The 24047-nt window shown below is 39.6% G+C and overlaps 1 protein-coding gene across 13 annotated transcripts in view; it reads right to left on the bottom strand.

Annotated features, from left to right (window-relative positions):
• Positions 1 to 5041: 5041 nt before the first annotated feature.
• Positions 5042 to 24047, bottom strand: part of OSBPL6 (oxysterol binding protein like 6) — a 121938-nt gene continuing 102932 nt past the window's right edge. For 12 of the 13 annotated variants that reach the window (XM_049712221.1, XM_049712222.1, XM_004267368.4 and 9 more), the window contains 10 exons: positions 22083 to 22170; positions 21028 to 21281; positions 20133 to 20270; positions 19726 to 19789; positions 18129 to 18207; positions 16422 to 16566; positions 14304 to 14448; positions 12133 to 12259; positions 10405 to 10527; positions 5042 to 9039 (listed from right to left, as the gene is read on the bottom strand). In XM_049712221.1, coding sequence (XP_049568178.1) covers positions 8931 to 9039; positions 10405 to 10527; positions 12133 to 12259; positions 14304 to 14448; positions 16422 to 16566; positions 18129 to 18207; positions 19726 to 19789; positions 20133 to 20270; positions 21028 to 21281; positions 22083 to 22170 — 1272 coding nt within the window. In that variant the 3' untranslated portion in view covers positions 5042 to 8930. Of the gene's footprint in view, positions 9040 to 10404; positions 10528 to 12132; positions 12260 to 14303; positions 14449 to 16421; positions 16567 to 18128; positions 18208 to 19725; positions 19790 to 20132; positions 20271 to 21027; positions 21282 to 22082; positions 22171 to 24047 lie in introns of those variants that run through there. The other variant, XR_007478379.1, reaches the window with a different exon arrangement.

Here is a 24047-nt window from a genome sequence, read left to right as displayed (position 1 = left end):
AACCCTCACTCTCTGATGGCTTTCCCTCTGAGCAGATGAGCTATCACAAACTCAGTTGTATTTACCCCAGTGTGCCATCCAAATTTTGTACCCAGGAAGCTAAAACTAAACCAAGAAAGGACTACCTACAAGCCAGCAATAGTGTAATGTAACTGGGGCTATGGGCACTCATAAGAGGTTAATTCTATGACATGACTTTGTAATTGGACTAGGGAACTGACTTATGGTAGCCGTGATTATATAATCACAGACTATGCAAATAAAAGTTTCATCTACTGTGTCCCTTTGCTTCTCCTTTTCAATTTGCTTTCCAGTTGCTTTATTACATACAGCAAGGAGCAGGGCATTTCTTTGACATCTTGAGTTCTTATCATTTTCTCAGTCTTTCTCTCCTTCTCTTTCCCTCTCTCCCTCCATCCCTCTGTCCATCTAAGCTAAGAAGTTCTATTGTATATACTTTTCAGAAAAGGACACAAGACAGAAGGATTTCTTTGTGCACTCCTGCAACTCACATCAAAGCTTCTCAGAATAATACTAGGAACACATCTCCAGGAGGGGATATGAGAAGATCATCTCCGTAATTGGACAGTGTCGGGATGAGGCTGTGCACCACCCTGTAAATTCACCAGAGTGGATCAGGCTGTTGAATGGCACCAGGGCCTATGTGTTTAACATATTCCAGCAGGATTAAAATAGGTCGACTGTCAATATTTGTTTTAGAAGAAACTGATTTGGGGATTCTAGTGACCAAACGTTTGGTATATTGCTTTCTTTGACACTGCCTCTGAAATTATTTCTTCCTACACTTCTTTATAAGAAATTAGAGACTTGGAGCTCAAGACTGATAAATCCTCTACTTACAATGCATACAAAGACCAGGATACACTATTACCACTTTATTGGAAGTGCTTTCACTTGTGAAAGAAAATATTCCCTATGAAAACTCTCTTTCTGAAGGGAGGGAGAACTTGGATGAGTGAAAGCTAACCCCTAGGGGCTTTCCCCAGAGACCAGCCATGGAAAACCCTGATCTGTGTGATATTGGGTTTCCTGCAGTCCTCATGAACTACAGCTTTACTCCTATAATCTAGAAACAAATAGAAAACTGAAACCAGCTTTCTGAGTCTTTTAATATAAATATGTTCAAAATTCAGAGAAAAGTCCTGTGTTTTGGTGTTTGATTTGAAAACAGTTTCTACATTGTTATTACATGAAAAAAGGGCTGGAAATGTAGTCAGAATAAGCACTCAATCTTCTTTACAGGCTACTTGAAGTCTCGCTAGAGGTAAAAATCTTTACTACTTCTGTGGAAAGGTCATTAGAACATACTATTCATAAAAAACAAGCCTCTTCATATAGTTTATTTAAAATTTACTGTTTTCTATGCTCTTATAAATGTAACGTTCTAGTATACAACATGCATTGAAGAGTACAACTCTTATTTTGAGGTGGCACAGATCGACAATTTTTTCAGTGGATAATTACTCTTTCATTAGGAAATTTAACTGCAAGCTATTTTTCTGTAGAAAGTTGCCTGAAATTCTATCACTAATATATGATAAAATTTAATTTTTCTATCTCAAAATGACCATATGCAAATGAACACTACATGACTAATGCCTTTATACCTTCAATTATAAGCAGAGTAATTTCACAGTGAAGTGTTTTCCAATGAAAAGTTTAAAATATATTATTTTCAGGGAAGAAGCTGATCTGGATAAAAGAATTTGCGGCTAGACCTCATTATAAAAATATCAGTCAGGTGATCAAAGCATGTTTTGCCACAGAATTTCCCTGTGGCTTCCACCTGCCAGGCCCCATTAGCCAATTTAAAAAATCCTCTTAGGAAGAGGGGTGGGGGAGAGAAGGATTGGGAGTGTGGGATTAGCAGATGCAAACTATTATGCATAGGATGGGTAAACAACAAGGTCCTACTGTATAGCACAGGGAATTATATTCAATATCCTGTAATAAACCATGATGGAAAAGAATATGAAAAAATATATAACTGAGTCACTTTGTTGTACAGCAGAAGTTAAATACAACATTGTAAATCAACTATACTTCAATAAAGTTAAAAATATAAATAGGGCATTCCTTGGTGGTCCAGTGGTTAGGGCTCTGAGCTTCCACTGTAGGGGGCATGGGTTCGATCCCTGGTCAGGGAACTAAAATCCCACATGCCATGCAGCGTCGCCGAAGAAAATTAAAAACAAAACAAAACAAAACTCCCCTTGGAGACACAGACCAGGTGTAAATGGGAGTGGAAGGTGGGGCAGGGGAGGTTGACCCTCGGCTTTGAAGGGTAAATTCTGGTTGCGTGGGCTGGTTAGATGCCTCCAGAACACACTTGTAGGGCTCTGGAGTAACACAATCTCATCTTGTAGGTTTCAGAGTTCGGCCCTCCCCACTCTTCACCTTCATATGACAGCCCTGGCAGAAGGACAGAAGTCACAAAAGTGAGGAGAAGCCACACATGGCAGAGTGAGTCACAAGTTACTGAGCTCTAGGCAGTTTCCGGTTCTTGAATTAGATTTTCTTGGCGACTACTTGAATGTCACTATGAGAAAAACAATAAACAGGGGCGAGGGAGTGGGAGGTTAGGCCAGCGCACCCTCATTGGAGGGTCCCCGTTGGCCGCAAGATTCCCTGGGGGCTGAGGGTGCTTGTTAAAACGCGGATTCTTGGTCCACACCCTAGATGTATGGACTCAGAGTCTTTCGAGGGAAGGTCAGGAATCTGCGCATAAACCAACAACCAAGATAATAACTTGGCCCCCTGGGATCGATCCAGACACCCGCCCCGAGGAGCATGACCCCTGCCCCACTTAGAGAACCTACTTTTGTTTCCTAGATCCCATTTCTCTTTTATTCATTCTTGCCTTTTCTCTTCATTCGCATTTAATGTCAATCATGCTGTATTTGACAGTCTCTGGGAAGGTTTGACTTTTGAGCAACAGGCTTTGGGGGGCAGGATATAAAGAATAAGCTTTCAACTTGCACAGTAGCCTGTGGCAGGAAGTTCACTGGATTCCAGGCACTTCATTTCCATTTCTTTTTCAAAACCAGGTTTAGCAACTTTATTTCCAGATGGGGAGTGAGAAGATTTTAAGAGATGGAAAAGCAGCCTTCCTGAGTACTGGAAGTTTCAAATGTTTGTGACCTAAAAGTGGGGCTGGGGAGGCCAACAATACGTAACTCAGAGTAGGCTACTTCCCTTCTCTTCCTCATCAACATGACGTTATTTCAAGAGCCGTCATTCTGGATTCCCACGGCTTTGTCAGGTATTCTTTCATTACAAACAAGAGAAAACCACTTCCCCGGGCTTCCTCAGCACTGCCGGCAAGTTCAGTGTTACCATTATTTTGGACCCCTAAAAGATGGAAATGAATTAATTAACTTACATGGCTATTTTGATGTGAAAAATAGTTCATTGTTTTCTAAGTATTTCAAATCTAAAGTTTTTACTGGGTTACCAAACCTAGGACTTAATGAGCATCTCTTGCAATATATTATTATTTGATGGTGGATACTGGGGTAGGGGCATGGGAGGGGTTTAGAGGAATACTTCTCCCGTATGCATACAGCCTTCTAGAAAAATTCCATATGCAATTAATACAAGAAAATAGACAGATTTTGAAAAGTGATGAAAGCTGATCAATGATTGCCTCGGGGTGAAGCATGGGGAGGGGGAGGAGAGAGGGATTAGAAAGGGGCAGAGGAAACGATTGGTGATGATGGATATGTCCACTATTGTAATTGTGGTGCTGGTGTCAAGAGTATATGCATATGTCAAAATGTATCACATTGTACAGTTCAGATATGTAAAGTTTATTGTATGTGACACCTCAATAAAACTTTTAAAATAAGCTTGAAATGACTGAAAAAAAAAGTTTCTAGCAGCCACATTAGTTCCTAAAGAAATAACTGAATGAAGATAATTAAAGGGGGTGGGAAGTTGCTACCTAGGATAAAAGAAGTGATAGTTTTAGCATTATTCTGTCTTTAAATGCTTTTTTTTTTTTTTTTTGTGGTACGCGGGCCTCTCACTGTTGTGGCCTCTCCCATTGTGGCACACAGGCTCCAGACGTGCAGGCTCAGCGGCCATGGCTCACGGGCCCAGCCCCTCTGCGGCATGTGGGATCTTCTCGGATCGGGGCACGAACCCATGTCCCCTGTATCAGCAGGCGGACTCTCAACCACTGCGCCACCAGGGAAGCCCTATTCTGTCTTTAACAGTGTTAAGTTGTGCTTACCCCATTAATTAAGAGTAAGAGAAACAGGTAGAACTCAAATAGGATTATACTTTGCTTTATGAAAACTTGATAGTCCTCTTTCCAAAATTGTCCTAATTTATATTTAGAAGGAAGAAATGATAAAAAACAATTTTTTTGCAGAAAATAGAAGCATTCCTTTTTTATGTTTTTTCCTACCAATCTGGAGATACCGAGGAAACTAATAATACATAATTATGGGGTAATTTTTAATCCATGAACATTTAATAGTGTTCCACGGAGCTAAATGCAGTGGTTCTAATACTGATATACTACCCTGCAACTGTGCATAAATGTTGCATATTTTATAAACACTCAGTGACATAGTGCAAAAGAACAGACACATGTATCCCTGCCCCTCACCATTTCAGGATCAGAGGGAAAGAGAAAATGAATCAAGATAGTTGTTTTGGAAAAACAATAGAAGTATGCATATGACTGGCAGGCATGTAAGCTGGAAATTATGGGGTATTTTAAGTAACCCATGAGAAATAATGACTCAATTTTTTAAAAAGCCAATTAAAACCCAGCAAAATCTGAGGGTAAATTTGCACCCTGGGTAGCAGCATACTGCCACCTGTAAGCTGCCTTAATCGTGGGGCTCATTTGCTTAAGATGTTGGGAATGCTGACTCAGCACAGCAATTTCTGAAAAATTCATTCTTCTTTAGATACATTTTGGAAAAATTAAAGCTAGTCCTTTCTTAAACAATTTGCCATTTTCTCTAATAGCGAAGGCTGCAGCAAAGGTTTAACAATTCAGTCACAATTCAGTCTTACAATTATGTATTAAAGTCAGGTTTAACAGCATGATTCATGTGATATATATTTTAGATGTATCAATTTCACAAAAGAAATTCAATTAAAACTTAGAGAATCTAATCCTAGTTTGATAAGCACTATTTCTAAATGACTGGGAAGCTTTTTGGAAAAAAAAAGAAAAAAAAAATCCACACATTTTAATCCTAGCTCCAATGACATTTTTTCCATCTCTCCTCCAAAAGAATATTTCTAGAGCACAAAATAGATTCATAATTGTTTAATTAGATACATTTCATATATCCTGAACATAATGGTTCCCATAGAAATAAATATTTTGTACACAAACTTTATTTACTTTGCCACAGTCATAATATACCAACTCAGTCAAGTGCAAACATTTATTACAACCCCTGGTGTGTGAGGAGCTCTGCTCCCACACTTCATTATCTGGATGACAGAGAACAAGATTAGACAAAATGGATAATCCACAAGGTACTAACAAAATGTACATTCGATTATGATTATAAACCCTTCTCCAGCCAAGGGTGTAATCAGAACTAAGCAAAACAGTCGGATCAGTTTCCTCTTTAACTCCGCCCTCCAGTGCTCCTTGGGGGCAGGACCCAACTAATGATAGATTAGTGGAATCGCTAAAAGTCCTGGGGCCAGAATGAGGAAGAGCAGCAAAAGGTTTAGAAAATCCACAACGTGGCATCCCTTGTATGAAAAACTCCTTGGTTTCTCTTACCAAAATACATTTGGTAGTTTTTATGTCACATATAATTGATGTGCAATATTAAAAGGTATCTCAAATGAGGTTTATTTTTACGACTGCCTGGAATTTCAAGTAACCCATGAAAAATAATGACTTAATTAAACAACCCAATAAAATAACAGTAAAATCTGAGAGTAAATTTGCACCCTGGGTAGCAAAATAATTAGTTTCAGCTCGGCCTCTATGCATGCTGGTGTGTGCCATCGATCTGTTCTGCCTAGCCACATCCATAGGACCATCATCACTTACTGCTTTCCTTAATGACCAGCTCAAAAACATGAAGGAGCTTACAGTAAATCACAGGGGAGGTATAAAGATATATTAAGTCCACTTCTATCCTAGATTGCTTTAGGGGAAAAAAAAAGTGCCCCTGAAATAAAAAGGTTTATATAAAACTCTAAGAAATAAGTCATGTTTTATCAAGAATGACCTAATATCTGTTCTATCCTTTTGCTGTTTAAACTAGTCTCAAAAGCCCCCAAATTATGCAGATGAAAATTCCGAATAGAATAAGTGTCACAATTCTGTAACCATCAAATAAATAAAAAGTGAGAAAGAAACAGGGGATGGGGCCATTACATTGGTATGAATGTTTGATGGGGAGACTTGTGAATCAGGTATTATAGGAGCGTTACCTAAAACTTAATTGCTCACTTGAACTGGAATTCTAATGGGGATACCAGAATCTCAAAATAAATTATAAATCTGGGACATTATAAAGAATGTGGTGATTTTAATTAATTTGACATTCTTCTCATTCTCATCTTGAAATCCTAGTCAGAGTTTCAGGTTAGCTCTGACCAACATTCACCTACCTGATTTGTCTGTTTAACTTATTAGGTAGTAAAGGTCCATTCTACTAGTTATTCTCTTTCTTAATTAAAACTCACTGTGAGGTACAGTAGTTGCTTCCCTCCTGGGTCCTCTTCCAGCTGCCTGATTGATACTATCGTTGGTCACCTGGTGCCTTACCTTCCTACTTGTGGTATCTTCCTATTTGTAGTACCTTTGTTTGCAGAATTCTTTCCTTACCTTTAGGCTAAAATCTGGAGATTCTTCAGGGAAGTGCTAGTAAATACAGACAAGAAGCACTGTAAATAGTATCTAAAGTTTTACCAATCATGGGAGAACACACCTCTCTGAGGAAGTCAAAAAAATTCTAATTAAATTCTAATTAAAATTAAAGGCATATATCTCAGGATGCAGATAAAAGAACATCAAGATGAATGAGCAGAAAAAGAATTGATAATAAGGGAAATTTTACTACTATGCGGGAAGGCACCCAAGACTTAAAATAGGAATTAAAGACATTGAGACACCGAGGGAGGGTGTTGCTTACATGCTCAGAGCTAGTGATGGATTAGGGAGTTTGCTTGACAATGAAATTTCATTCTAAACCAGTGCATGCTGTACATATAACGTACGGACTAAGATAAAAGGAGGAATGAGTTTCAGGATAACTAAAACTTGCTCCACCTAGTGGAGACTTCAGAGTGTTCCCGTATGCTCTCAGCAGTCTTGGTTTGATAGTGGAATAGCCATTATTAGGAATGCTTTGAGTGGGAGAAACAACACTAAAATCAACACCTCATAACAAAATGTAAGATGTTAGTAACCTTGTTATCAGAGATTAAAATAACACGTAAAATCTGATGGTAAGAGTCTAAGAATAAAAACGTAACAGAATAAAATATACATGATTTTATAATTCTCTAGGAAAATCTCTAAAGAGATTTTTAAAAAAATATATAGGCATTTAAATAGTTATCTATGTGCAGAAACTCAGGAATACTAATGCAAGTTACTACAAAAGCCTCTATATATTAGTGGAGGAAAAAACAAATCCTGAAGTACTCAAAACACATTTCTGTCCCTCACCTCCCCCCATTTTTGTTGGGATGGATAAATTCCTTAGCTTAAGTTTTATATCTCTGCCAATAGCAAGGTAAATGTTTAATATGTGGTCATGTATCATACAGAAACACTTGATGAGAATATGAAATATGAATTTGCATAGAACTCATTTAAACATTGCAAATAAGCTTCTAGTGGTCTCACGTCTGTTCCCAGTGGAATTCCAACAGTGCCGATGGGTTGGGCACAGGACACATGTGGGTTACACTGTGTTTCACTCAAAATTAGTTATGTTTACAGTACTCCTAAGCCCACAGACAAATTCCATATGCTTTTTGTTATTTCCTTCCAAAGTTTTAACACTGATGCCGAGTGTTCAAATCAAATACGGATATTGCCAAATAATAGGGCACACTGGGAGGTTAGGTGGAAGAGGGATGGTTTATTAACTGTACGCAGGACAGGAAACTGACGAGCAACTGAATACAGAGATCTACTTAGCACACCTTTTCCTTCTTGCCCTTCAGACATATGATACAGTAACCAATATATCAAAGTAAAGCACATGTTGTTTACTTTTTTCAATCCATTTGAGTTAGTCTCATAATTCTTCTGATCCCAGAAAGTGAATCATGCCATGATTCAAAACATCTGTCCTTCACATAAACCTAGGGGCACACATTTAAAAAATGACTTATTGTACATCTTTGCATTTCTTAAGGCATGAACAATGGCGTACAGATGGAACAGGTTCTGAGAAGCATCACGATGTCAAAAAAGCATCGTCTTTTTTGACAAGGCCAGCACAAGTACACCACATCAAACAGACACACTCGACATCTGAGCTGACTGCTGTGGCCCAGGAGCTCCTGCAATGAGGGGATGGCGCTTCCAGAAAAGGATCAAATGCGTGGTTCATATGTCATGTTGCTTTAAACTCTCTGGATCAGCTTTAAGCACCAGTTACAGTTTGTTTTTCGTTATAGACTCTTCAGACCTCAGATTTTATATTCTGCTCCTTTTATGCTTTTCGAGGAGGGTGTGGATGTTTTTTAAGGAATATGGTTGCAGCAAAACAGAAAGGATCTGAAAGTGGTTAGGGGCCTTGTCTAATGCACTTCTGAAAGTCTATTATAAAGATGAATAGAAAAGCAAATGGTCAGTTTTCAGTCGACCCAGAAACCACGCGGAGCTCTAAGAAACATAATTGTGCATAGTTATTCATTCATTCAGAGCGTGTTATGTTGGCTAGCTCTATATTCCCAGTTTACCAAAGAACAGGGCTGTCTACTTTGCTAAACCCAGGGTCCTTTCGCAGCTCCCAGTAGGTGTCGTTAGAAACCCAGGCTTCTCTTTGATTGGCATCAATCACTTTTCTGTGAAAGTATAAAAATCAACATTAGACACAAATCTCATTCAGGTGACCTGATAATTGGACCCTCTCCTGTAGATAAGACGTGTACATATAAGCAGTACTTGGTAAGCCAGTGAGCATCCTATCTGCTGATTGATGATCTGACTATTTTGACTAGAAATAAACCCACTTTTGTTGTGAAATGTTTGAAATGGAAGTGGGTAGGGTCATGAGGAGAGGGGCTAAGAGTGGGAATAAATCACCTCAAGGCAGGACTAGAAAGTGAAGTGGCCCAAACAGGGACTTCCCTGGTGGTCCAGTGATTAAGACTCCATGTTTCCAATGCAGAGGGTGCAGGTTCAATCTCTGGTTGGGGAAACAAAGATCCTACATGCTGTGCAGCATGGCCAAAAAAAAAAAAAAAGTGAAGTGGCCCAGACAAAGCATGTACAAACCTTGTAACTAGAACTTCAGACCCCAGACCCACAAGAATTTTCTCTGCTTCACTTGTGGGGAAAGTATGCAACCTCATTAGCTGTAAGAGCCTCCACAGGGTCCACGCGAGGGCACTTTCAACATCTAAAGGGCAAGACTGCATTTCTGCTCCAGCGCAGCCAGGAGATGGCAACTAGAAAGGGTATGAGGTTATTCTGAGCTGATCTGTCCTGGCTCTGAAGGGCAACAGATGGATCTGGAAACTACAGCTTAGTCTGTGTGATGTATCCTGCAAATAATCCTGTAATAATCACCCACGATCACACCACAGAAGGATCAAATCTGAACGGATATAAGCTCCATGTGATAGAAATAAAATTAAATACTAAGGAAGCCAGGATGACCTTGTGGGCAGTGGGGTCCCACCTTATCTCTGGGTGAGGGAGTGGGAACAAGTTTCTACCATTCGAAAGGGGGTAGTTGGAGGACAAAGAACCTCTGGGCAAGACCCTCACTCTCTATTGTTGTCCATGAAAGGAAAAGAGATGTCGAGGAAAATTTATTTTTATGGTTACAAACTTTTTTTTTTTTCCTGCAGTACGCGGGCCTCTCACTGTGTGGCCTCTCCCGTTGCTAAGCACAGGCTCCGGACGCACAGGCTCACGGGCCTAGCTGCTCCGCGGCATGTGGGATCTTCCTGGACCAGGGCACAAACCCATGTCCCCTGCATCTGCAGGCGGACTCTCAACCACTGCGTCACCAGGGAAGCCCTACAAACTTTTCACAAGACCAAAATCTGATTCAGTATTTTCACTGGCAAAACCAGTGATGAAAATCAGTTTAATTTTCCACCTCGAAGTTTCCTGGACATAAAACTATCCCTCATTTTCTTTTTACCTAGAGTTTTTCATTGCTTGTGGCAACCATTTGCAAAACATGAAAACTGACTTACTTAAAAAATTTTGGTATATGTTCAAGGTTGTTTTCTTCCATGTATCGTCTTCGAGATCTCTGGAGTTCCTCTACTCTTTGCTTCTCTGCTGCTGCAGCTTCTAAATTTCCTTCTTCCAAAAATCTAAGGAGAAAGCAGTTTATCTTTTAACACGTTACCTTCTTCTCTGAGAACAAAATAATCTCATTTGCATAAACTTAAATTCTGGTTGCTGTGAACATAACACAGTGAACAGTAATGCTCTGATTATGTCCCTTTGCCCCTTCCCCAGGCCACACTCTCTCTGTCTGCCACCAGCTAACATACTTTCTGTGTACGTGAACTGAATTCAGCAATAAAATGGGAGGAGTGAAAAGTAAGTGGTTGGCTTTGAAGACTTTTCTGTGCTGTCTAGGGTTCCACAACTTGAGATTTTCAGGTTGACTAGAGAGTCTGGGGTTAGGACATCATGAAGTCCCCGGCTGTGCTCCTTTTCCATGTTATCACAAAGCACTTGTTAAAGGCCACAACATGGAGGACAGTACCTGAGTGTTCTTCAGTTACTTTTAGAACAGATTGAGAGGGAAGGAGTTTTCCTGTTTTATTGGAGAGAGTAAAACTGATGAAAAAGGATAAGGTAACAGTTGGGGGAAATTACAAAAGGCCACAGAAAGGAAATGAACAGTAAATGAAATTCAGAAAGGGAATACCAAAATAGAATTGAGAAGAAAAAAGCAGACCCAATGGTGATTTGCAAATATTTAAATTCTAAAATAAGAGCAAAGAACAGGTATACAGTATGATACACACTGTACAGGAAGCTTACTGATAAGTTTGAATGTCAAATAGTGAGACTGCATGTTCTAGAGAAAGAGGGGGGAATATGAGGGAACTAAATAGTAGAACATTCAATACTGGGAACATTTTGGTGGAAGACAGATAAAGCCACAAAGACACTGGGAACAGAAAATGATCTTGGATACAATTTGTATGACATGTAGAATTCTTGTAAGAAGTAAAACTAATTCTGTAGGAATGGACATGAGTACAGAACAATGTAAGAATAATTTAAAAAAAAAGAATCAGAAGGTATTAAAGGTACTGTATTTTGAGTATATCTCACACCCCAGGGGATCAAAAACATGTTGGGAAAACTCCACACTTTGACTCAAAGTATTTCTAGGTACCCCTGTATCTTATCCTCTTATTCTTCACTGAAATGGTTAAAGGGGATCAACTGTATGGTGATGGAGAGAAACAAAATTTTTGGTATACACAGGTATACAGGAGTAGAAATAATGTTGCATACGTGAAAATTATATAATGTTACTATATAAGTAATGTTACAATTATATAATGTAACACCAATGTTACTTCAATAAAAAATTTTTTAAAAAAGATAGTCCATGTTATAGAGTAATAGAACTATAGAAATACAAACACTGAGGTGAGGAGTGATTGTGTGAAGAGTTCAATAATTTGCAGACCTTTGGTAAATTGGTGGGGGGGGCACTTTTTGTTAAAAAACGTCTGTGTTACCTTCTGCGGGGAACTTTTATTGAGCTAATCTTCTATTATGATCATCCTCTGAATGCTCTTTACCTAGGTAGAAGACTCAGCTATTACTGAGTGAATAAGGGAATGAATGATTCAATGAATAAATAAATGATGGTGGCGAAAGTCTTGATGACTTCTGTAAGCACCATGCCATGACCTAGTGTTCATTTTAAATACCACTGCGCTGCTCACCTCTGATCCGGCCGGAATCGGGCATCTGTTGGTGGAAGGAGATCTTTTAGTACAGGATCTAACTCATTAAGCTCAATAGCGAACCTTGTGAAGCCATAGTAGAGCTCATAGTTGGTCGGCATGGAACCTGGAATGAGGCCAAGGAACCACTGTGAGAGGCAAAGAGGCTTACAGAACATGCAGAAGCTGACTTAACTCGGGTGCTTAATTAATACTCACATTAACATCAAATTTATAGTCATAAACATTAGAATGCAATTTTTTAAAGGATTAATGATTATTTGCACACTTAATTTAAGACACTGGGTAGGTAATCAGTATCTTCACCCTCCTCTCAAATAACTTGAAGATCACCACTTTCTAATGTAAGTGCTATTCTTATTCCCTGACGAGTTAGATATTACTGTTAATTTTGCAGTCATTGTTTGTTTAGATATACCCACATATACACAGTATGGTTGCTCACTGTTCCTTCTTGTATCTCTGAGCTTTTATGTGGGATGATAAAGGTGCATCTTTTGGAAATTCATTTAGTGAGGATCTGTTCGTGGTAAATATTGTTTTCTTTCTCTATAAATGTTGATATTTAATCATAGTTTTGAAAGAGGTCTCTTAGTTCTTGAAATATCAAGTGCTCTTATTTTCAGAGTGTGGTAAGTCTTACTCTGCCTGGGTTCCTTTTGTGTTTTGTGATTTTTGACTGTGAGCTCTTGTCCCTTGGATCTTCATCTGTGGGAATTCTTAAGGCCTGGGATCAAGTTGTTTTTTTTTTTTTTTTGGCCGTGCTGCGTGCCATGCAGGATCTTAGTTCCCCAACCAGGGATCGAACCTGCTCCCCCTGCACTGAAAGTGTAGAGTCTTAACCACTGGACCTCCAGGGAAGTCCCTACAAATTTTTTAAGTGAACTAAATTGGTTTTATTTTGCTAAATGGGAAACTTTATGTTGATTATCAGAACTGATAGATTCATATATTTAATAAAATCCAGCTTTTAAAATAAAACTTTGTACATACAGTAGTCTTCACTGGTTAATTTTTCTCTCAAATACCCAACTGGGTAACTAAATGCTTGGGTGACTAACTATAAGCATTAAGATTTCACCAAAAAACACTTACAATTTACTTCCATTTAGAAAAGAAAAAGATTCAGATCTAAATTAACGTTTACTGGCACTTTCAAACTAAATTCGACAGCAGGATCTTTATAGGCTCTGCTCATTAATGTGCTCCAAGCTCCTAGAACAAAGCCTGATGCTCAGTCAGTACTCAATACATAATTGCCAAGTGAATGAACAAACCACTCTACTAGCAGGGAATTTAAATACTCATTGAGGAAACCAACAACTAATTTTAAAGTTAGGGATTAACTGACAAAATTCCAATGAAAATAAATGTCATGTGGAGCCTTGTTCCATTTGTACTTGATAGTCAATTATATGCTAGTGTATTACCAGAACTCTCTTGATGTCTTTTATTAAATGTCAGCATAATGCAGCTCTTTGATGCTCAAGTAAAAAGATCACTTATTCTGGTTAAATTATTGAATTTGTGGATTATGGATGTTTGCAGGCTTTCCTTTGTTTTACTAAAACAGAGAATAAATAACACGAGTAGGGATTTGAGTTTGTATATTTCAATTATTCAAATGGTTTAATAAGTATACCTAGTTTTTGAAATGCAGTTATTACATTTAGAGAGATTTTACATGAAGCCCAATCTCTGACCACACATCAGATTTGGTCTCAATTCTACAACTCCTTACTATCAAATACTGGAATTTATTTAACTTGTGGATTGAGTATAGATGTAAATATTATTGTCTTAAGCATCTATGTTTTTAATCTATTAAAAGAAAACATAAGGAGCTTCCCTGGTGGCACAGTGGTTGAGAGTCCGCCTGCCGATGCAGGGGACACGGGTTCGTGCCCCGGTCCAGGAAGATCCCACATGCCGCGGAGCGGCTGGGCCCGTGAGCCATGGCCGCTGAGCCTGCGCGTCGGGAGCCTGTGCTCCACAGCGGGAGAGGCCACAACAGTGAGAGGCCCGCATACCGCAAAAAAAAAAAAAAAAAAAAAGAAAACATAAGGTGTACCACATGGGATGATCTGACCTTCCCTGCCTTCTGCCACTCATGGCGCCCCCCTGAGGCAGGACACTCATGCCGGTCTCACCTGGTCTCCAGATGCACTTGGCGGAAGGGGCCACACCGCAGTACAGCCCTTCATGCCACTTCCCAAACAGCCGGTGCACCACCTTCCCTTCCTGATCCATCACAACCCCCTGGACTTCATTCACATTAGAATTCCAATAATTCACCTGGAGAAACCAAACTCCAGTTAAAACACTCAATCTCTTTAATAACACCAATCCCTGTAACTTCCACATGGAAAATTTTCTTAACCTTGAAGTTTCTCATGCAAACCATTTCCAGGCATCTATCTCAAAATGTTTTGCATGGAAGGGTGGCTATCTAAGTGTTAGCTGACTTAACTTTTAAGAAAGGGATGACCCCACTCCATGTTAGAGCATGAGACCACAGCCCAGAGAAGGCTCAGTTTCTATCTTAACTGAATATTAATTTACAGGTCAAGCAACTTCTTCCTCCCATTGTCCTGTCTTGAACTACCCTTGGCTCATGGATTTTAATGATTTTCAATTGGCAACACTGGAGAAATAGTTTGTAAAATCATTTTCATAGTAGCTGTAAATGACTAAATTTAATCAGGAACATCTTGTTCTAGCTCTCTTCCAGCCATGCTCCTCCCCAAGGGGTCAGAAGTCGGCAGGAATTTACCCATCTGGGTCCCTTGGCCCCTATTCTAGATCAGGCCCCAAGTACGCAAGACCCTAGAATTCCTTGTCCAAATGGCTCTAAGCGGGACTTCCCTGGTGGCGCAGTGGTTAAGAATCCACCTGCCAATGCAGGGGACATGGGTTTGAGCCCTGGTCCGGGAAGATCCCACATGCCATGGAGCAACTAAGTCTGTGTGCCATAACTACTGAGCCAGCGTTCTAGAGCCCGTGAGCCACAACTACTGAGCCCACGTGCCACAACTACTGAAGCCCACGCGCCTAGAGCCTGTGCTCTGCAACAAGAGAAGCCACCGCAATGAGTAGCCCATGCACCGCAACGAAGAGTAGCCCCCTCTTGCCACAACTAGAGGAAGCCCGCATGCAGCAACGAAGACCCAACACAGCCAAAAACAAAAAACCCACAAATGGTTCTAAGCTTATTCCACAGCCTACACAGGCCTTTCCTTGGATTTATCGTTAGGCCTGAGGGGTGGCCAAGGGTGGCTGTTTGTGGGGGTGTGGACTGGACTGCCTACACACGTGTCTGCGGCCCCTTGCAGCGCAGGGCAGAGCTGGGGGTGGGAAGCAAGTGGGGAAGGCCGTGGGCCAGGCTGGTTCTCCTACACTGCCAGGTTTCCAGCTCCGTGTTCCCAAGTGTCCAACCTGGACTTGCAGGTTTTGTCAAAAAAGGTACTTTTGTCAGCGTGAAAGGATAGAACATATTTTATTTGACAGCTTGTGGGCTTGATTTACATACTTTAAATATTTACACATACGGTATGGGGACTGCCATTTGTACTCTTGCCCTGAGCTCTGCAAATATTAGGGGCAGGCCTAAATCTAAGTTTCTCCTAGCCTAAAAAACTAAGTGCGCACAGTTACTGTTACGCACGACCCAGTCAGCGCAAATGGTGATCCTGGCTTCTCAGTTCTGAACCACTTAATCAGTCTATTAAGAAAAAAAGGAAAAAAGAAAAATATCTAACATCTTCTCTTGTTAATAAAGGTACTGCTTTTTGTTGAACTTATTTAAGATTATATATAATAATGGCAGAGTTGGATAAGCTTATAGGGACTGGAAGCTATCATCTCTATGCATCTTCAGAAAATGACAAGTGCGATATATTTAGTTCCCTAAAATAAGATCACTTGAATATGTTGTAATCAAGCAGGAATATAAATGGAATATAAACCAGGAGACTTGTTATAGGCAAGAAGTACTCTCTGGAATTTTACTTAATGAACTGGCTGCTTAAAAAGAAAATTCTTTAACAAGAATTTTTTTTTTCTCTTTCAAGATGGTGCCTTTGTTGACCTCTACACCGTCAGACGTCTGCATGCCCGGAGCAACTCCACCAGCTGGTCCTGCTTTTTTATCTAAAATGTCCATAAGGATCAATGATACAGAACTAACTCACTTGCTGCGGCTTAAGGTAATTGTTTTATTTCTTCCCTAGGAAGCATTTTATGTCCTTTGCTATTGTAAGATTATTTACCTTGACAAATGTGAGTTTGCAAATGCAAACACTGCTTTTGGTATTTCTAATGGTTACTTCTCCGTAATGCTCTATCCATCTCCTCCCACTCAGGATGTTGTGTATGCACGTGGTGACCTTATTCCACACATAGCAATCTCCATACCTAGTGAAGAATACAGCACTGATTAAAAACAGTGAAGGTAACAAATAAATATTACTGTTTCTACCAATGAGAATATTTTTTAGCCATAGCTTCCTTTCCCCTCATCTTTCTCTTATTTCTTTCTTGGAAGTTTCTATGTGGTCAAGGCCACTTATGACATGATTCATTCATTTAAGGAACACTTCAGTGCTTTCTATGGGCCAGGTGCTAAAGCTACCAAGTTGAATAGGGTCTGTTTCCTGCTCTCCTGGAGCCAATAGTACGGTAGGGATAGATGGACGCTTATAAGAGCACAGAGGAGTGTCCTTAGATCTGCCTGGAACGTGGGGCGAGTGGCAAGGAAGATTTTCTAGAAGAGGCTGCGTCTGGTCTAAGCTTGGAGGGTGGAGAGGAAGGTACTACAGGCTGGGAAAGGCAGAGACAAAGCCACAGAGGCCAGAAGGGCACAATGCATCCGGGGACCTGTGTGTGGCACACTTCAGGGGAGTGGGTGTGACGGGAGGTAAGGCTGGAAAGGTGGGACAGGGCAGAGCAGACAAAGCCCTCAATGACCCACCAGTGAGTCTGGACTTACCCTATAGGCAATGGGCCATCACAGTAGGGTCCCAGGGAGGAGAGAGTAGGGTGTACATTCAAGAAAGACTACTCTGAGGACATTGTTCCATGCTGTGAGTTAAGGCCAAATATGTGAATAATTCTTTGGGAAAAGACTGATGAGCATAGATGGCATGAATCTAATACAAATTCTGGAGAGTAAGGGTACCGAGTTTCTGCCAAGGAAGGCGATGACAGTTTCTACTCACCTTTAAATTTAAGCATTACATATATGTTCAAATAAAACACTGTTTCAAAATGAAATGCTTCTGGGTTTCTAAAAAATTTATGAATTGGTATGATGTAGGCACTATGGAAAACCCTCTTCCTCATGAGTTTGTAAATATTGCAAGTTTATTTTGTGGCCCTGGGAACTCCTCCCTCTCCCCACCGTCCTCTATATTGAATCTACCAGCAAATTCTGTCATTCAAATAGACAATAACAAAACAGAACAAAAATCAACCAAATGAAGAAAGAAAGAAAAACAATCAAGCCTTTGGCCTCAATGAAAACTTCAATTAATTTTAAGATGTACAGGCTATATCCTCTAGAAAACAACCATAAAAGGATTCTATCACTTCCTTAATGAACTAAACATTAAAAATAGTGCCTGGATCTAAGATGAACTCAAAAGTGAAAGTATAGATTATATAAAAAAGAAATGGCTAAAAAGAGCCATTTTAGTTTGCATTTTATTTTCATATAAAATGCAAACTAATGTGGTGACTGGGACAGGTAGGCGCTGACTGATGAATGCAGGATGTGAAGAGATAAAAAGGAAGCTTCGACACATTTGCTAAAGTTCTCATTAGCTTTTGTCGGGGCCCAGTCTCAAAACTTCGGTGAAGTTAACAGAAACATTGGCCATACAGGGAAATGGCCCCTTGGCACCTTCTAGAGTTTCAAATACCCATTTGTGATTTAAAAAATCAGATAAGAGACCAAAAGGAAGATGAGCGCAACCTACTTTGGAAGCATGGCATTCAGGGTTCCCACAGGCAGGATTTCCATCGACTTCCCCCAGAACTTGTTTTTCCATCTGATATCTAAACGACATAAGGCAGAGGACAAGAACTATACACTCCATATCTAATCATTTACTCTAGAAAAATGAACTTTTGTATTACACTTTATATTTTACAAAGGAAACTTTTGTAATCCCAACTGATTCTATAGTGTTGCTTTAATAAGACAAGTGCCTGAGGATGGCCCAAGGTGAGAAGATTAATTGTGAACCCCCCCCGCAAATATCTATGTATATTTTTCCATAATATATGCTCTATATGTGTTTTCAACAAATAAAACTGGTAAAGTCTTGGAATAACCTGTGTGTGTATGTGTGCATATTCACATACACACATACATAGACTCTACTCTGCGTTAATGTCTCCATAAATGTTGTTTCAAGTTTTAACTAAATGGTGGAAATATTTTATATATATATGTATATATGTGTGTATGTGTATATGTGTGTGTGTATGATGTATAGAAAAAGTAATTGCAGATTGTGGTATGGCAGTACGACTGATTTATATACATATTTAAAGAGTTACATGACTTGGGAGAACAGTAAAAAAATAATGCCTCTAAACACAGATAGGTAAGATTTATGAGAAAGTGGGATTAACTTAATGAACATGTTCCTGTGCTGGCTGTTAAGATACCACCCAGGGCCCAGCACTTCATCTCATATGATGGCTTTATGTTTTACCTGTGGTCAACTCAGGTGTATCTGTGTATTTGTAATAACTGCCCGGTCTCATTCTGATGAAATAAGGGAGCTTAGTGCTATCTCCACAAAATTTCTGACTCTTTGTTACGAACAAGAAATGATTTACTTTCTTAATCTGAAATAAAGTACAGTCACAGTGCTGCTCTATCATTTCATATCCTTTTTAGGTTGAGGAAGTACATGTGAGAAGAGTCATACTGCGATCAGTGAAGTACCCTTTGGACCTCCCCTGAATGTGAGGGAACTATTCACACTTAGTGGTAAATTTATATATATATATTTTTCTTTCTAGAGGGGTTTTGAAACTTTTTATTCTAGGCGAGTTTGCAACATTCTAATCGTACAATGGGTATTGATTTAGTAGAGACTTCATTCCAAACCCCCAAGCCTCAGTGAGTTAAAGACCAGAAATCACTGCAATGTATATATACCTAAATAGACTGTGACCACATATGACGTGTTCTAGAGCCTTCTTTGAGGATTAAGATCTCTTTGCACACCCTCAAGAAGCAAGAAGCCAGCAGATACAACCTCCATGCTAAAGATGCAGACAATGAGTTGAATGAGGTAAAGAAATAGCCCTGAGCTGGCATAGTCAGCATAGAGCTCTGCTGTCCCATAGGGCTTTGCTTCCTAAATAAATAATCCCATCTCCTAGATGACATGGTTCCATCTTTACATCAAGAAATCTAATTTCTCAAACTGAACTCCACACCAACTACCAATATTCTCTGAGTTCTAAAAGTAGAAATCTAAACTGAGTACTTTGGAAACTAGAAACTTTCTCATAGGCTCATCAATTGGATTTTGAAGTGATAACTGAAATACAAACCTTGCCAAAACACAAAATTCTTGGATTCACAGTGACAGGCAGAAATGGGTGGATGATGGCTAACCTGGGAATTAAAAACAAAAAATGACATCAGTGTTAAAACTTCCATAAATGATAATTTTTTACAACATATATTGGCTACCCCCAAATAAAAACCACTCAACTCATCCATCTCTATTAGTGAATTATTCTCAAAATGTATAAGTAAATTACTGAATCTTTAACTTTTACAACTTCATGCTTAAACACATTTAGAGGTTGTAGTTATATAGATAGGCTAAGTGAATTTTCTGTTAACTAGTTTTATAACCCATCTCAATCAGATGTTTATCAAAAAGCTATTTTCATCATCAAACAGCACTCCTACAGTTTCTATACAGAAACTCACTGAGTCCAGTGGGACTTACCTGTTCTGAGAAAAAACGGAATCCTTTGTCCTCTCTAATGCATTCATAAGTCTCCCCAAGGACAGGGTTGAATGGCTTACTTCCTGCTCTGAAATAGGTGGAGCAATATCCTGAAACTGCAAATGCAGCAATAAGAACCTGTTAAAACATTTAAGAAAGGAAAATAATATAGGAGAGACTACTTCCAGGTCTGCTTGTCTCTTATTCCTCTAGATTTTATACATCCCCATCAGTGGGTGCTCATTTGACGGCATCTGCATTTTCTATTTTTTGCACACACTCTTCATATACTCATAGGGAAAAAAAGATAATTGAAAATGAGGTTAAACTCTCTTCATGGGAACCAGCAGACAACTGAAGCCAAATATTCTTCATTTATCTGTCTGTCCAACTTCCTGAGTATCACAGAGTTCAAAGGTTCTGAAAGCCAGTGTATAGGTTATGCCATTTGCACAATCTTAGCAGGAGGGTTGTGGCTGGTGGTGCTTTTCAGAGGGCAGGTCAAGTTTTCCACAATCACATGGAGTAGAGGCCAGGGCAAAGAACAAACAGGAGGTTACTTTCTCAGACCTAAGTTCCTGAACAAATGGGCTCCCCTGGCATTCAGGAAAAGCTGATAAAGCAAGGCTAGGCATGTCTTAAACCTGTGAGGAGGGTGATACCTTTACATTCTAACTTTAGAACCACCCAGAACCAAGAATAAGTCACAAGGTGTGTATCTTTCAGTAGAGGTATCTGGATCTTTTTGGCCCTGCCTGGTTTATGCAATGGATTCCTCTTACCTATGTGGTGAGAGTATTAGGCAACAACCAAATATGCTATCATAATGAATTCTGCCTTAGCCCAGGTCTAGGGTTGGCAAATCTCCAAAGGGCGCTGCTCTGTTATTTATTACCATGCGCTCATAGGGACTGTCCGTTTCCGAAGCCTTGTCCAGAAGCTCACTATACTCCATTTCCTCACAGAGATGCTGCAGAGTGTTGAGTGGCTCGTTTAGCTCCACAGGCATGGAGACTTTAGACAGGTCTTTACCAATGTTGTTCCTCAAGATATTCCATAGGTTAATGTTACTGGTGTCGGGACAGGGAGCTGGCAGGCGTGCTCGACGTCCGTTTCGGAAGGCTCCTCCTGTAAGCTCCCCGTTCAAGACTGGAAGAGGGAGAAAGAGGAGAATCACAGTGAAAGAGATCTTGCTTTTCTTATTTCCCAGAACCTGGGAGGGTAGGAACCCTTTCAAATAATTCTGATTGTGATACATTTCTTAAGCCTTCATTACACTCTCTCAAGAGGGAAGAGAACTATTTCAGTACAAGGTTGCTGATAAATGCACAAAACATCAACGTACAGTTTTTTAAACAAAGTGTTAAATATACTTAAGTATTACACAATAAAAGGCAAGTCAAACGTCTAAAAATTAAATATATTTAATACGAAGGACACAAAATTTTGGTTTGCCCAAGAACTGAACTTTTTCTTTTTTTTCTGTATGTCTTTTATTATTATTATTAATTTTTGAATTTTATTTTATTTTTTTATACAGCAGGTTCTTATTAGTCATCCATTTTATACACATCAGTGTATACATGTCAATCCCAATCTCCCAATTCATCACACCCCCACCCCGACCCCCCCGCCGCTTTCCCCCCTTGGTGTCCATACGTTTGTTCTCTACATCTGTGTCTCAACTTCTGCCCTGCAAACCGGTTCATCTGTACCATTCTTCTAGGTTCCACATATATGCGTTAATATACGATATTTAAACTTTTTCTTTTAACCATCTACCTAACAAAATTTTCAACCATTTACCTCACCAGATTATACGAGTAACAATTTATTGATCAGCTGCAAAAGGAAAAATTAGCTATAGGGTCAAAATGATTGTTCATCGAATCATCAGCATTGTAACTTGGCATGTAGACAGAACCACCTGGAAGCTCAAAGGATGCATACTTTGCCGAGAAATGTTGTCTGCAACACTGGTGTTGTCTTCAGATATATTATCACTCACATCACTGATGTAAGACTCATCATCTGAAGCCTAAGGAAGGGAATAACGTAGAAAGGATCAGAATTCTCATTCAGTCTTGAAAGTTCAGAAAAATCAAGCAATGAAAAACAACAGGATATTGCCCAAATGAGAAGCAGAGGTCACAGTGGGAACTGTATGTGGCATATGTGCAATGAACACCTGAGGGTCCCCCGTGAGCCAGAATGTAGGATTGCCAGAAAGCAGCCCTGTCTTTAAGTAGCTTTCTGTCTTAGTTGGGCTGAGACGCTGGGGGAGGCCAGTGCATAACCAGAAATGTTTCAATTCAACACAGTAAGAATGTGCAAAAAAAGGAGGCCCTATGGATCCCCCTAGAGGAGTCAGGACAGGCTGCCCAGAGGAAGTAGTATTTGAACTGGGTGTTGGAGGATGCAGGAGTTGCCCAGTTGTTAGAAGGGGGAGAAGCACAAGAAGAAGGGATAGTGTGCAACAGCAAGGACCATGAGAGAAACATTTATTCTAGGAGTGCTAAGAAGTCGAGTGGCTGTAACAGAGGACAGGGCGAACGAGATGAGGTCCGACTGTGAAGGGCTTTTCATGTCAACATAAAGGGTTCACAATATAATCATATGAGTTATTAAATGCAAGGAAATGACAGAGGCATATTTAATTCTCAGGAAGATACTCAGCAGCTTTCCCTAGGGAGGCCAGACAATAGGATCCTACATAGATCTGGGTAAGAAATACTGACCAGTAACACTAAGATGGCCACAGTAAGGATCAAGTAGTAAAACTGCATTTGGGAACCACATCTGAAGTATACGGACAAAATCTGGCAGATTATCTGGGGGCAGGGGAGAAAGATTTAGGGACAAGGAGAAATCGAGAATTAAGCCATTCTCTACGTGAGAGAAACATGGAACTAAAATGAAACCAAAATTCACATAAGAATAAAATTAAGGGGCAGGGACTTCCTTGGTGGTCCAGTGGTTAAGACTCCGTGCTCCCAGTGCAGGCGGCCTGGGTCTGATCCCTGGTCAGGGAACTAAGATCCCACATACTGTAACTAAGCATGTGCACTGCAACTACTGAGCCCATGTGCTCTAGAGCCCGCGTGCTGCAACTAGAGAAGCCCGCACACCACAATGAAGGCCCAGCACAGACAAAAAAAAAAAAAAGAATAAAATTAAGGGGCAACAAATGTACTAAGGGGATTTAGAGACAGAGCAGATAAGAAAACAGAGAAGTACTGTAGAGCCATTCAGAGGAATGGGAAAACCAATGTTTCTACTATAGGCAAGAAAGCTGTTGATACTTATTTACTATCTTCAAAATGGAAATATGCTGTTATTTTTTCTGAACATAAAAACAAAACATTCTTATCATAAAAAGTTAGAAATTACATGAAGCTAAACAGATGATATGAAAATCATCCATTCTATGACCTAAAAGAAATCACTTTCAACATTTCATAGGTACTACCCCCAATTTCAAAATGCCTATGTAAACACACTGATACGTTTATCTTTAGATACTGAAAAAGGGGATTGTTTTACATACTATTTTATAGTGTTCTGAATATACTTCCATTCTTATAAATATAGCTCTTCATCCTTACTTGGAATGGCAACGTATTTCATTAAACAGTTATATAACACAAGGAACTTAACCAGCATTCACGTGGCTTCCAATTTTTTATTACTTACAGACAATACTTGGATGAACATCCTTGTAAACATATTTCTGTGAATCTGTCTGGCAATTTCATTAAGATTTATTCCCAGAAGCGAAATTGCTGGGTCAAATGAGTCTCTTTCAGGCTTTAGCTGTATGTTGCCAAATTGCTCTCCTAGAAGACTGTACTGTATTACTTCGTTCTCATCATCAGTACATGAGAGGATCCATCTCTCACACCCACTTAAACACTA

The sequence above is a fragment of the Orcinus orca genome, chromosome 7 (assembly GCF_937001465.1).
Source record: "Orcinus orca chromosome 7, mOrcOrc1.1, whole genome shotgun sequence".
NCBI lineage: Eukaryota > Metazoa > Chordata > Mammalia > Artiodactyla > Delphinidae > Orcinus > Orcinus orca.
This window is presented reverse-complemented; position numbering and strand designations above follow the sequence as displayed.